The sequence below is a fragment of the Schistocerca piceifrons genome, chromosome X (genome assembly GCF_021461385.2).
Source record: "Schistocerca piceifrons isolate TAMUIC-IGC-003096 chromosome X, iqSchPice1.1, whole genome shotgun sequence".
Lineage (NCBI taxonomy): Eukaryota > Metazoa > Arthropoda > Insecta > Orthoptera > Acrididae > Schistocerca > Schistocerca piceifrons.
The window spans coordinates 170,715,313-170,728,117 of NC_060149.1; the positions used below are offsets into that span (position 1 = coordinate 170,715,313).

General features: G+C 43.6%; 1 protein-coding gene across 1 annotated transcript in view; it reads left to right on the top strand.

Annotated features, from left to right (window-relative positions):
• The window catches only part of LOC124722237 (P protein), a 60,232-nt gene that overhangs the window by 38,939 nt on the left and 8,488 nt on the right, over positions 1-12,805 (top strand). The window contains exons 13-15 of the mRNA XM_047247428.1: positions 1,496-1,544; positions 4,525-4,758; positions 5,958-6,216. Of these exons, the coding sequence (XP_047103384.1) occupies positions 1,496-1,544; positions 4,525-4,758; positions 5,958-6,216 (542 nt within the window). The remainder of the gene's footprint in view (positions 1-1,495; positions 1,545-4,524; positions 4,759-5,957; positions 6,217-12,805) is intronic.

Here is a 12,805-nt window from a genome sequence, read left to right on the forward strand (position 1 = left end):
TGCAGGTCGCCGAAGTGGTGTCAAATTGAAAGACCTGCACCAGGCGAACGGTCTACCCGACGGGAGGCCCTAGCCACACGACATTTCCATTTTTATCTGATTAGTTCTTTATCCACTTACCATATTCATCCACAAACTTTATTAAAGCTATTGCATGAAATTAAAGCTTCTAGGAGTGTGCTGGAAAGTAAAGCTGCCGAGTTTATTTGAAAACACTTAAAGCTTTTTAAATAAAACAAATGTGTTAACACTAGACATTTCTATCCTTCGTGCCTATATATTTGCAGTCATCTCCCACCTGTGGATGACATCTGCTGTGAGAACCCCTTCCCCAGTACGCTGAAAACCTCACAAAGGCCTTCAGACAGACAACACCCCTTAACACAATAGAATTACTACGCCATGTCCCCACATACCTCCAGTCCTCCAATCACTTTAAAGAAACAGCTACAAAAGGGGCACTCCCCCCCCCCCTCCCCCAACTGCTTTTTGTAGATGACTCAAGGCTTCAACTATAGACCCTTTAGTCATACGCTACTGTTGAAAAATGGTTATTGAAGATATCGGCAACTATATCGTCTACCATGCTTTCATTATGCCACACTTCCCTACTGTCTGTATATTCATCAACTCTGTCTCCCTTTTGACCACCTTCCAAATAATTATTTTATTATTTGAATTGTTACTTTGGTCTGATAAAAATGCTTTTCACTTCTTTGACACTTTCTAGGATGCTATTGTAAAACTTGTCTTGCTCCCTATCATGTGGTTTGTTAGTAATTCTGATTGAGACACAAAGAATTGTCTTTCACAGGGTTTTCGATTTCCTTAGTGAGTCATTATTGTTGCCTGTAATCACTAATCTGGGTGTTTTTGAAATTCTCTTGGGAAATACTGCTTCAAAAATAACATTAATTAAGGAATATGTTAAATTTGTCATATACATCTTTAGCCTGATACACTGTGTCCCATTTCAACTGCTGCAAATGTCTGCTGAAGGTTTCCAGAATCTCACTATTCATTAGTCTAAAAGCTCTAATGGTAAAATTACTCTTGCTAGTCGGGTTCACACCATACATTTTTAACAACTGCCCATTGTGGTCTGAAAGACCATTTAAGATTTGTGTTAAGCTTATGTTATCAATTTTTAGTGTCTACAAAATATCATCAATCAGGCTCATGGGAAAGTAAACTACTGCCCTCAGGTTAAAAAAGCTCATTACATTCTCAAAATCCACTATATCATTATTACAGGTAAGGAAATTTACTTAACCTCCAGTATGCTGTCATGATGTCTAATTCAAATTTGATATAGCAAGAAAGAAATGGTTAAAGATAATTCAGTTTTAGCATTTAAAATTCTTCAAAATTCATAATGTCCAGCTCTGTTTACAAAATAGAGTAGTTGTTTAATGCTTTTGAGAAAGACTTCAGGAATTTATCAAGTGTTGGTTACCATAATATGAAATTGATTGCTTTAATACTTTTTTTTCAGGGAGGACAAGCCTGATTATTCTACAGAACTAGATCGTTTGCAGAACATGGTCAGTATTTTAGAGCAATTCATTTTGACCTGTAGTGTGAAAAAGCCTACTCTTTTGACAATAGTTAGGCTTCCAACTCGTTTGAAACGAGATACTAAGACAAACTGCAAAGCCACAGTTACCTAAAAATGCCAAGTTACGGCGGATAAAATTTGTATTGAAATTTTCAGACTTTAGTAGTTAAATTTGATCATTCTGAAAAAAATTAAAGTGAAAGACTTACTTCATTTGTAAAATAAAAAAAAATATTTTTTACAGCCTATATGATTAGATGTGGAATATTTTCAGTTTAGTATTAGTCTGCAGCAAATTTTGTGTAACAAAAAAGTCTAAAGAATAATACACAGTTAACTGATAAAATAGTTTGGTTACTGATAAATCTGCTTTAAACATTTTTTTCTCACATATTGGTTAGTACTTTTGAAATTTCATAGGAAAGTGTTATGAATTACCTGATTCTGAGGGTTAAGGGCTCTTACATTTTCATGAACAGTTTGGTTAAAGAATGCATGAAAAAATTAGAAAACTTCTGGATACTAAAGTACTTGGACCTAGTTACACATTTGACCATATTCAATGTGTTTAATACAACTAAATTTCCTGTAGTGAGGTGTTAAAATGTGCTGAAACATTTTTTCCATTTTCTCTTGATAAGAGCTTACACTGAGTGAGGTGATGCAGTGTTCAGCACACTGGACTTGCATGTGGTTGGACAATAGTTCAAACCTGCTTCCGGCTGTCCTCATTTAGGTTTCCTGTGATCCAAATGCCTAATTCACTTTTGTGTAAGGAGTTTGTTAGTATCATATCACTTCTATGTAGGTACTAGAAATGTAAACATAAAAAATTAAGCAGTTGCTGAACTCCCCACATTGTCCGAAGGATAGGATATGTGAAAATTTCTAGATCTGTGTAATATGTTAATGATACCAGTAAAATTCTTCCACTATGCAGTAGAATGTGCAGTCTTGAAATTTCCTGACATTTAAAGTGCTGCTGCTGCTGCTGCTGCTGCTGCTGCTGCTGCTGCTGCTACTACTACCACATTTCTCATAATACTTAAGATTTAAATAAAAAAACACAATAGTTGAAACATTTCTGATCAAAATATTAATTCAGATCATAGCAAACATTTAACTGAAAATACTATTGCCACTGACTATGGCATGTAGTGTCAACATAGTAAATTAATATATCAACTAATTATAAAATCTGGTCTAAGTGCCAAAAATTTCGTTTTACTGTCAAAATATGGGCTATGTGCCTAAGCTTAGTCAGTAAAAACTGGTCTATCAGTGTGGAAGTGGTCTAAAACATTGCCACCAGAATGAACCATGTACTAAGTGCCACTTGTTCTGAAACAAAATCTGGGCTATGTGCCCTTGCTGTTGTTCCAAGCAGATCCACTACAGGCCAACCATGTGCTGTCTTGACCTGCTGAGGAATAGAAGTCTATCACACTAGCCTGAGGAAGGCCAAACAGCCATCCTCAAAAGAATATTATCAGAAAAGCGAAGCACACCTACCCAAACCAAAGAACGATAGGAAAAGCGCACCAGGTGCTTAACGTGCTGTCAAGCCCAGAAAAGGCTTGTCATTTTGAATGAGAGCAGACTGACCATTCTATCAGAACCACCTGATGATGGCGGGTTATTTGCCAAAATATTGTGGGGCTGAAACAGTTGTATCCGGCTGGACACCAAAGACCCCTGGAAACAAAACACACACCTGAAAACCCTCCAATCACTAAATATGCTGTCAGTTTTCCTCCAAATTTTATATAACAGTACATACATCTAGATGCTGAATCACAAAATTTGTTAAAGCCTTTTATTGAATTCTTTGATTGGTTGTGAAAGCCTTGTACATTAAGCACTTGGTTCCAACACTTGACATTTAAAAATATAATTTAATTGTGCCACAGAAGTATTGCCTTAGTCTCACAAATAACATTAAGCTCACTGGTTTTAATGCCCTTACTATAACTTACATGTTGTTCCAAAATTTTTGTGGACTTCAGATAATCTTAGCACACTGTATTTGGTAAAAATTTGACAGACGTCGTTCTGATAGAAAACTTCCTCAGTTGCAGCATTAGTGTCTTGTATATAGTGGCAATCAACATTGAAGTAGAATCAAATAAAAAGAGAACCAGTTTGCATTGAAAGTGTGCATTCAAGGTTACACAAGCTGTAATTATAATTGAAGATATGATTTAAGAGACTAGTGTTACCAGAGTAAGAATTTCATTAAAACTAAAGTTTAGATCAGTCCTTCATATTTTGAGGATGACTGTTCTCTCTTTGTGTACTTGACACTGATGATAGTTGCAGGAGCTTTCTTGTTGACTCCCTTATTTGCCCATTTCCTCAGATAATACATCATTCAGTACAAATATAAAGTTAATGTTTCATAGTGTCTAGGGTTGCTGTTCTAATCAGCGACTGTTGCACCATGATACATTACTTAGTACACAAACAACTGGTAAGTTTATCTGGTGTTCCCTTTATAGCAGTGCTACTTAATTGTTAAGATTATTTTGTCAAAGATTTTACTTTTCAAAAGTAAATGTTGAGGATGCATATGATAATAACAGTAACCTTCATCCATTTTGCTTCAGATTTTTTTTTGTTCAATAGAACTGTTATTTTGACAGACTTTGTTCTTGTGTTCAGTTAAGTTTAATCATCAGCTGTAGTGTGCACAGATGCTTCTTGAAAGTGATCTGATGTGTGGTGAACATGGTAGACTGAAGTTTCAAACATTTTGTTTGTGGCCTTCCGTAAACTTCAGCAATATAAACTTTTAGCATGTTACTTTGATAATTTTTCATTTAAATGAACAAAGGCTTTTTATCTTAGTTACCTGTGTTTACACATTCAGGCACTTGCATTTTATAGAACTCTAGAGGCTGTTACATACTTAGAATTGATTTGTTATGGAAATGTTTAAATGCATTTAGATATTTTATTCTTTTCAGTATCCTATCCGTGACAAGGAATTGCTGTGGAAGTCTGGAATCACATTACTACTTGTGATTTCAATGTTCTTCTTGCATTCAGTGCCAGCCTTAAAACTTTCTCTTGGTTGGACTGCCCTACTAGGTGCAATGCTGCTTTTGCTTTTAGCGGATAATGAAGATATAGAAGGTGTACTAGCTCGTGTTGAGTGGGGGACACTGATCTTTTTTGCTGCACTTTTTGTTTTAATGGAGGTATTAACATAATCTTAATTCAGAAGTTCCTTAAATATTACCTTAACAGCAATATAAATGTAACTTAAATGAAAGTAATATAAGTATTTGTAAATTTCAATGTAAATATCAGAAAGATGTTGAAATTTCATATTTCACTTCAAATCAAACTTGAAACTATGTACTCCATTGAACTTTTTTTTCAATGAATGTTGCAAAAGTTAGACGATTTACAAATCAGGAAAAGTGGGGCCTATATAAAAAATTCGTAATTCATACAATGGTTTCCTAAAATTGAAGTGGAAAGCTGGTATGGTTCCATAATGAAAAGTTGCTTGTTACTCTACTCTGGATTGTTTCCAGGAACTCCAAGATTTTCAGTTTGTCGTGATATAAAACACATCCTTAGGCATTTATGGCACAACTTGGCTTATACTAAGTCCAGAGAGAAGAGGTGCAGTGGTTGAGATGGTGTTGATAAATTTTTGCAATTTTACTCCCAGTATTTTTAATGCACCATGATCTACCCACTGTGCCTGCCAAAATGCTTCCTGTTGTAGCTGCCACACACAGGGCCTGTTCTTTCTCTTCCTACATGTGTGGATCACAACATCTGTTGCTGAATAATCAGTACTCTCTCCTCAGTAGACACTACAGACTTTTTGTTCTAGATTAAACCAATTAAGTTGTTAGTGGATCATTAAAAATTTTTCCATCCAGTTCAATCTATGCTCACAAAAATTAATCGCCATTACAAATTTTCATTACTGTCCTTTGACTGTTACACTGATACCAACTTGTCATATGAAGCATCAGAATAATCTCCTACATAAAATATCAAAAACGTGTTGTTCATGAACTTGCAGTTCATATGAAAAGTGTTCAAACATCAGTATCCAACAACATAGGACATGCTCATTAAAGAAAAATTCCTATAAATTCCATAAAGTTCCATACACTGAAAAATTCATAAAATATGGAATACACCTAAAACCTTATAATATACAAATTATACAAATTTTCTGAAAATGGTTAAACAGACATTTCACTTATACACATTTGTATACATATGATACATTACATCATAACTGAACCACCACCTGTCACACACAGAAAAGCCATATTCTTGCGTTAATGTTTTGTTGAAAATTTATGTAATTTTCATATGTTTCTCATGAAGGTGTTAATCCATGAATGATGAAAAAGGTGTCTGTTTTCAGGCACTTTCAAGACTGGGTTTAATAGAATGGGTTGGTCAGCAAACAGAAAATGTAATTCTGTCCGTCTCTGAATCTGCTAGACTGGCAGTGGCAATTGAATTAATATTGTGGGTATCGGCAGCAATGTCATCACTCGTTGACAACATTCCTCTCTCAACGATGATGGTAAGAGTAATCACTTCACTTGCGAAGAAAGAAGAATTGAATCTGCCATTAAGACCTTTAGTGTGGGCAATGGCTTTTGGTGCCTGTCTAGGAGGTAAGAGATTAGTGTATTAAAGCTTCTATGATGTTTCATGCAGCTATTCCAGTGTACAAAAATTAGTTCCTGTTTAATATTTGGAGCTTAAAATTCCTATATTCATCAATATAAGAAATTTTGAACTTCTGCTACATCCACATCCCATGTTAGCATATGTGCAGTGCTTTTGTTAGGTGGAAAGAGTGTTACCAGAAACACTTACACCAAACCCTATCTATATACATTTTATTGCAGTCAATAATAATGAAATTTGTTGAGTTTAAGAAAGTTTCCTCATGACTATAGTCTGCAGCTACATTGGTGGTTAAAGTCTTAATCCCATTTTCATTGGAAGGTCTATAGGTGAGATGAAATCTAGATCAACCAACCTGTGGGTCTGGGGATTAGAATAGGCCCGAGGTATTCCTGCCTGTCATATTCCCTTGCCTCCTTTCCCTTGCCTCCGCCTCGGTGTTAGAGACAGTCTGTCCTCTCTCTCTCCCTTATGTTTCCTCTTCTTCCTTCCTCCCTGTGCGCACCTGAAGGCCAACCCACATGTTCGCACGCGTAGCCGGTGACAGGGTAACGCGTCATTCCCTGCCCTGGGTAGACAAGTAAGGCACGCACGTACCCCCTGGTAAAGGCCAGGCCCAGGGAGGGGTGATTGCCTGAGCTGATACCTTTCGACCATGCCAATTGGTCCCTCTGTCTGTTTCTCGGGAGGTGTGACCTGAGGTGTAAACATTCACCTAAGGCGGGAGTGCCCTCTGAGAGGGTCCCCACAAGGAAGGAGCACGCCATCGGAGATGCTGGCAATCATGGGGGATTCCTCCGCAATGGATTTCTCTTCTTCTCCTCTCTCGACTTCTGCCCATAAACGGAAACTTGACCAGCCACCAGTGACAAAAGTACTACCGCCTGCCCCACAGTTCTTCGTAGTTTCTCGATCTGAGGACGGCAGAGATTTTTCCTCTGTCAACCCTTTCGTTATCCAGAAGGGCGTAGATGCCATAGCCAGATCTGTCAAATCTTGTACCAGGTTGCGTAAAGGTACCTTGTTACTAGAAACTGAGAGCACCTTTCAGGCACAAAAACTGCTTTGGGCCACACTCCTGTACACGTTCCCTGTCCGGTTGGAGGCTCACCGCACTTTGAATTCGTCTCGTGGTGTGGTATATACTCGATCACTCGACGGATTGACTGACGAGGAGATGGTCTTTCCTCACTGAGCAGGGCATGACGGCTGTCCATAGGGTCATGAAAAAGGTCAACAATGACCTTGTATCGACCTGGACACTTTTCTTGACCTTTGATAGTGTTAAGCTGCCGTCACGTATCAAAGCGGGCTACGAGGTTATTTCTGTTCGCCCCTATGTCCAGACACCTATGCGCTGCTACCAGTGTCAAGGTTTTAATCACACTCGCCAGTCTTGTTCCAATGCGGATAAATGTGTCACTTGTGGCAGGGATGCCCATGAGGGTGACTGTCCACCTCCGTCTCCTCGTTGGGTGAACTGTCAGTTTTACTCCTTCTGTTGTCTGGGGTAGCCTGCACCGGCTATCTGGCACTAAGGTCCACTCACCAGTTTCTGGCTTGACGGTCGCAAATGACGTCATTGTGGCCCCGGAGGATGTCTCGAATGCCTTCCGCCGCTTTTTCGCAGAGGTTTCGAGCTCCGCTCATTACTACCCTGCCTTCCTCCCCCGAAAACAGGCAGAGGAGGCTAGGCCACCTAACTTCCGCTCCTCGAATCGTGAAAGTTATAATGCCCCATTCACCATGCGGGAACTCGAAAACGCACTTGCCCGGTCACGGTCCTCCGCTCCAGGGCCTGATTCTATTCATATTCAGATGCTGAAGAACCTTTCTCCTGCGGGTAAAGGTTTCCTTCTTCGTACTTATAATCGCATCTGGATTGAGGGGCATGTTCCCGCATGCTGGTGAGAGTCTATTGTTGTCCCGATTCCTAAGCCGGGGAAGGACAAGCACTTGCCTTCCAGTTATCGACCCATCTCGCTTACCAGCTATGTCTGTAAGGTGATGGAGCGAATGGTTAACTCTCGTTTCGTTTGGCTGCTCGAATCTCGACGCCTACTTACCAATGTACAATGTGGATTTCGTAGGCGCCGCCCTGCTGTTGACAATCTGGTTACCTTGTCGACCTTCATTATGAGTAACTTCTTGCGGAATTGCCCGACCGCGGCTGTGTTCTTTGATTTGGAGAAGGCTTACGACACCTGGTGGAGGGCGGGCATTCTCCGCACCATGCATACATGGGGCCTTCGCAGTTGCCTCCCTCTTTTTATTCGTTCCTTTTTTAATGGATTGACAGTTCAGGGTACGTGTGGGTTCTGTCCCGTCAGACACCTTTCGCGAGGAGAACGGGATGCCACAGGGCTCAATTTTGAGCGTTGCTCTCTTCGCCATAGCGATCAATCCAATAATGGATTGCCTCCCAGCTGATGTATCAGGCTCCCTTTTCGTGGACGATTTTACCATCTATTGCAGCGCGCAGCGTACACGTGTCCTGGAGCGCTGTCTTCAGCGTTCTCTTGACCATCTTTACTCCTGGAGTGTCGCCAATGGCTTCCGTTTTTCTGCCGAGAAGACAGTCTGTATTAACTTCTGGCACTACAGAGTTTCTCCCACCGTCCTTATGACTCAGTCCCGTTGCTCTCCCATTCGTGGAGACAACAAAATTTTTAGGTCTTACATTTGACAGGAAACTTAGCTGGTCTCCACATGTCTTATTTGGCTGCCCGTTGCACCCGTTCTCTAAATGTCCTCAGTGTTCTCAGGGGCATGTCGTGGGGAGCGGATCGAACCGTCCTACTTCGCATATATCGGTCGATTGTCCCCTCAAAGCTGGATTATGGGAGCTTCATATACTCTTCCGCACGGCCGTCCATCTTACGCCGCCTCAACTCCATACAACATTGGGGTTTACGTCTTGTGATACTAGCGTTTTATACTAGTCCCGTCGAGTGTCTTCAGGCTGAACCTGGTGAATTGCCACTGACCTACCGGCACGATATACTGCTTTGTCGGTATGCCTATCAGCTACTGTCAATGCCCGACCACCCGTCTTATCGTTCCTTTTTTGACGACACTTTCGATCGTCGATACGGGTTGTATGCCCCCCAGGGGGTCCACAACTCTTTTGTGGATACGTGCGTGGCGAGCACGGGGCCCCGAGCCATTGCAGCCTTTCTCTCCCGGGCGGCATTGCCTTTCCCTTCCCCTCCTTTCCCCTCCATGCCCCTTTCCCCTCGCCCTCTCCTCTCCCTCTATTGGTGTCCTTGCTTCTGTTGGCCCCCGCTATCCTCCTGGTTCTGTTGGTTTTACACTCCGGCTTTGTTGCGTAATCATCTCCTCCTTTTGGCATTCCTTGGTCCCCCTCTGGGGTTTGACCTCTATTCCAAAATTTCTCTTCCGTAGTGTGAGCCATTTGGGGAAGAGCACCTTACCTAGTGTCTCCGACGTGCGCCCTCCTAGTACATTCCACCTTTTCTTTTACGTCGTTGTCTGATGCTAGGGTGCATAGCCAGCACAGTAGCCAGCTCGTGTGGTGGGGTCGCTATGTACCCTTTTGGTTGAGCCCCCTGAGCACACAGGGATCACACTTCGGATACCTGAGCTGTGACCACCTCATGCATGCCTTGGAGTGGTTGCTCGTCATCCTGGAGCATCGGAACTCCCGGCAATGGCCGCCGTGCCAGACGGCCCTTGCTGTGGCTGGGTGGCGCCCGTGAGGAGAGCCCCTGATCGGAGTGGGTGGTATCAGGGCGGACGCTATGCAGATGAAACGCATACGGGTCCAAAACTCTGGCCGCTCTTCTGCGGCCGTCTCTCTGCGTGGTACTGATTCCTCAAGTGCTGCTTCTCTTGCCCCTTCGGCCTTCCCTTCCGTGGCTACCCCCTGGGAGGAGGGTCAGGCCCGTCGTCTAGGGGCAAAACCTTTCCCCCGTTATCTAGTTTGCACCAGGACTGATGGAGATACTTTCACCAGTGTCAAACCTTTATTCTTTGTGGAACACATTGAAGACAAGTTCGGCGAAGTGGACTCCCTGAGCAAGATGCGGTCGGGTTCGTTGCTGATAAAAACTGCTTCGGCTGCCCAATCTGCGGCCCTTCGTGCCTGTACCCATCTTGGCACAATTCCCGTGTCCATTACCCCTCACCAGTCTCTAAATATGGTACAAGGTGTGATTTTTCACAGGGACCTCATCCTTCAAACTGATGAGGAACTTCGGGACAATCTCGGACGGCGGGGTGTTCACTTTGTTCGGCGTGTTCAGAAAGGTCCTAAAGATAATCGTATTGATACTGGTGCCTTTATCCTGGCCTTTGAAGGGGATACCCTTCCTGAGAAAGTTAAGATTATGGTCTATCGCTGTGATGTGAAGCCGTACATCCCACCTCCTATGCGGTGTTTTAAGTGCTTGCGTTTTGGCCACATGTCTTCTCGCTGTTCCCAGGACCCTCTCTGTGGTGACTGTGGACGTCCACTCCATGAGGGGAGTCCCTGTGTTCCCCCTCCTGTATGTGTAAATTGTCATGGTAGTCATTCTCCACGTTCAGCAGATTGCCCAGTCTATAAGAAAGAAAAAAGATACAGGAGTATAAGTCTCTTGATCGTTTAAGCTACACAGAGGCCCGTAAGAAATATGCACGATTGCACCCTGTGTCCATGACATCTAGTTACGCCTTGGTTACATCTTCATCCCTTCCTCCCCCTTCCTTACCCCCATCCCGGACCCCTCTCCTTCCCCCCTCCCCTGCGGCTCCCACACCTTCTCCTCTGGGCGCTGCTCCCCCTCCCCAGCCGGAGAAGTGTCCCACTCCTTCGGCGTCTGCCAGTCAAGGGCGCCTCTCCCGGGATGCCCCTTCCCGGCACCTTCCAGGTCAAAGGTCTGCTGCAGCGCAGCGACCGCGAGAGCTGCGGTCTCTCGGCCCCCAGGTCGCCCGGTCTCTTTCTGTTCCTGATCTTGCTGCAGCTGGCTCCTTAATGCCACACAGCCCTCCTCAATCTCAGCCTGAAAAGAAGAAGAAACATAAGTCCCGGGACAAAGAGCCTCTGGTGTCACCGGAGGTCCCTTCCCCGACTCCACAACCGGATTCTGACTTGTCGTTTATGGATGTCGCCCCCGCCTTGTCGGTGACGGGTGGGGACCCGGCGGTATGACTGGCTTTAGCATGTTCAGCCCTCATTTAAACTATCGTTCTGTGGTTCTCCAATGGAATTGTAATGGCTACTATAGTCACCTTCCAGAATTTAAATCCCTTCTTTCGTCCTACTCAGCAGCTTGTGTGGTTCTCCAGGAATCTCATTTTACTGATGCTCACTCACCGACCCTCTGTGGGTTCCGTTTTTTCTGTCGAAATCGGGTCGGACCCTTGCGGGCTTCTGGTGGCGTTTGTACGTTGGTCCGTACAGACATTGCTAGCACGTGGAATCCTCTCCAAACTACATTGGAAGCAGTTGCTGTTAGGGTCCACTTAGACTCTGCAGTCACAGTATGCAATCTTTATCTCCCTCCTGACAGGACTCTTACACCTGCTGCCTTAACCACCCTTCTTCAGCAACTTCCTTCTCCTTGGGGATTTTAATGCTCATCATCCTTTGTGGGGGCAGTGCCTTTCCATCTAGACGAGGTCATCTTATAGACCAATTTATTGCAGACCACGACCTGTGCCTTCTTAATGATGGCTCCCCTACTCATTTCAGTGCTGGTCATGGTACCTTTTCTGCCATTGATCTTTCTCTTTCTTCTCCCTCTCTCCTCCCTTCATTATACTGGTCGCCACACGACGACCTTTGTGATAGTGACCATTTCCCGTTCATTATCACGCTCCCTTCCCGCTCCCCGATGGACAGGTTACCTCGTTTGTCTTTCCACCGCGCCGATTGGCCTCTATACACTGCACAGGTCGAGTTTTCTCCCTCTTTGTCAGGTGTATTGGTGACGTCCTACGTGACGTGTCTGACGCGATTGTTCGCGCTGCTAACCTTGCTGTCCCGCGCTCATCTGGACAATTTCGTCGTCGGCAAGTCCCGTGGTGGAGTACGGCCATTGCCATTGCCATCCGTGATCGCCGTCAAGCTTTGCAACACTTTAAGGGGCACCCATCCGTAGCCAGCCTTTCTACCTTTAAGCGCCTTCGCTCTAAAGCCTGTTATTTAATCAAACAGGGTAAGCGGATATGTTGGGAACGATTCGTTTCTTCCCTTGGTTCCACTGTCCCTCTGTCACGGGTATGGGCTACACTTCGCTCTCTCCAAGGTTGCCATCGGCAGTCCACCCTCCCAGGCCTTCACCTCCCAGATGGCATTTGTACAGACCCATTAGTTCTCGCAGAACATCTTGCGACCCATTTTGCAGTGGCATCAGCGTCGGCCTCCTGTCCAGCTGCTTTCCTTGATCAAAAACAGCAGGCTGAAGCTTTCACCTTATTTTTCACCACTTGTGAGTCAGAATCTTACAATGAACCTTTCACTGAATGGGAATTTCTTTCTGCTCTATCTTCTTCTCATGATACGGCCCCTGGCCCAGATTCCATTCATAACCAGCTGCTTCAACATCTCAGTGCTCCACAATGGCACCA